Source organism: Seriola lalandi, unplaced genomic scaffold, assembly GCF_002814215.2.
Source record: "Seriola lalandi dorsalis isolate HSWRI2012SDOR001 ecotype SW California unplaced genomic scaffold, Sedor1 jcf7180002054666, whole genome shotgun sequence".
Taxonomy (NCBI): Eukaryota; Metazoa; Chordata; class Actinopteri; order Carangiformes; family Carangidae; genus Seriola; species Seriola lalandi.
In genome coordinates this window covers 43,527-45,797 of record NW_019525219.1, presented here as the reverse complement: position 1 = coordinate 45,797, position 2,271 = coordinate 43,527, and the positions used below count along the sequence as shown (strand labels likewise).

The 2,271-nt window shown below is 36.1% G+C and overlaps 1 protein-coding gene across 1 annotated transcript in view; it reads left to right on the top strand.

Annotated features, from left to right (window-relative positions):
• Positions 1 to 494, top strand: part of LOC111666025 (SEC14-like protein 2) — an 11,579-nt gene extending 11,085 nt beyond the window's left edge. The window contains exons 11-12 of the mRNA XM_023421219.2: positions 1 to 19; positions 160 to 494. Coding sequence (XP_023276987.1) covers positions 1 to 19; positions 160 to 290 — 150 coding nt within the window. The 3' untranslated portion in view covers positions 291 to 494. The remainder of the gene's footprint in view (positions 20 to 159) is intronic.
• The last annotated feature ends 1,777 nt before the right edge of the window (positions 495 to 2,271 follow it).

Sequence of the window (2,271 nt, the reverse complement as noted above, 5' to 3'; positions counted from 1 at the left end):
TGCCCCGAGCCCGGAGTGTGTGAGTAACCAGACGCATGCATGTTGCATCACTTCCTGTTTCATGCTTCATACAGAGACATAGACAGACCAGAAGGTGAAGACGCGTATTCATCCTGCAGGTTGTAACTTCCTGTTCTCTGTGTCGTCCATGTTGTGCAGACGTGCTGTGTTTCGACAACAGCTACAGCATCCTCCAGTCCAAGAGGGTGAGCTACAAGGTCGAGGTCCTCCCTCCTGCAGACGGACAGACGCAGAGTCAACACAGCCGAGGAGACGTGAGGCTGCAGTGATGGAGACCTCACATGGAAACACTGACCCCTGACCCCTGACCCCTGTTCCCTGTTATCACTGACAGTCATATCAACACATCGAGGCTGGAATAAAATGAGCAGTGGACTACTAACCCCTCATTTCTCCCTCCTTGTGCATTGTGTATGTATTAGTTTGTAATTATTGATAAGTGATTAAAAAGCAATGTCCCGCCCCCAGCATCACTGATGGACTCTCAGTGTGTTTCCATCCACTTAAGTAATCAGATTACTCAGAGAAACTAAGCTGCGTGGGTAATCGGTGTAGCGACCTGGTTACTGTAAAGAGCAGACACATTCCTCACAGAGCCAAGATGGCCGACATTTACAACCCGACTTATTTAGACTTGGCCCGGCATTTCAGCTCAGAAACACTTCAGCGTGACACACACACACACACACACACACACACACACACACTTAGGCAACAAAAGGAGCAAAGTTACTTTCTGAGGTCATTGGAGTTGTGTATCTGACGGTCTGATCATTGTACAGTCTGATATATATATATATATATATATATATATATATATATATATATATATGTGTGTGTGTTGACAATAAGAGGATGTTGATAATAATCTTCTACCTGCTTCTGTATCTAACCACTGACTTTACTAAATTATGTAAAATTAAATAATTACTTTTTAATTTATGGAAACTTTTCATTTAGTTTTTAGTTTTAATGTCACTTGTAATAAAAGCAGAAATTATGTAAACATATTCACTCAACAATTACTGTTGTTTTTATTGCATCACACTCACAACAATATCAACACATGATAAAAAACAATGTCTTACAAACTCTCTCTCAGATATTATAATGTGTACAAGCAGATCCACCTGTGATCTGTATTACATGATATTAAAGCCGCAAGCTATTTTCTTTGGTCCATATAATGTCATAAAATGTCAAATTAATACAAAAACAAATATTTAGATTGCTGACAAACAGTCCAACACCCAAATATATTAAACCAGAAGACTGAAAGAAAACAGAAAATAGGTGAATTAAATATTGAATCTATCATCTAAAATTTTGTTGATTCATTTTCAGTCAATCAATTAATGGAATAAATATATTTTCTGACATTATCAGATTATTAATTCTGAGTCAGCAGCTATTTATGTTTGTAGCTGCAGGTGAAGCTGCTTTAACTTCTTCTTCTTCTCTCCTGAAACACGGTGACGTTAGATGTTAAATATAATATATGGACAAGTTTATTGTAGCTAATAATAATAAAATTTATTAATAAAGCAGTTTTCATACAAAAGATGTTGCTCAAAGTGCTTTACACAAAAAAAATCTAATAGTACAATGAGATAAAATAAGGTCAGATTGAAAGAGAATGATAATAGACAATAGAACGACAGCAGATGATAAAATATGTAACTGAAAATAAAGACACTGATAAAAACAGAAAACTAAATATTTGAAAATGTTCAAGTGCAAGCATCTCTGCATTTCTGAGAAAACTGCAGTCATTTTTTTTTTTTAAATCAGATTTTCACATTTTAAATCAGAATCACTTCACCTGGTTTGACCAGTAGGTGGCACTGTAGGCCAGGACAGAGGGAAATACTATGGGCTGTATTACATAACTGTTAGCCACTGAATATTAGGACCTAATAATAAATAAATATGGTTAATTAAAATCCAGTTCACAGGACATATTATCAGAGAAAAATAAAATATTTTAATACAATGAGGTGATGGTCAGACTAAAAAAGATAAGAAATCTTTCCTATTTGACATTAATTAAAAGTAAATGCATTTTATACATATACAGGCAGTAAATTGTATTATTACTATTGTTATTATTATTATTATCATTATTATTAGTATTATTATTGCAGAGACAGACCAGATCCCAGCAGCTGCAGAGAGTCTGTCTGTGGAGAAATGTCTCTGCATCCAGGACCGGGCTCTGTGCCAGAGGGATGCTGCAGGATGTGGGCGGGG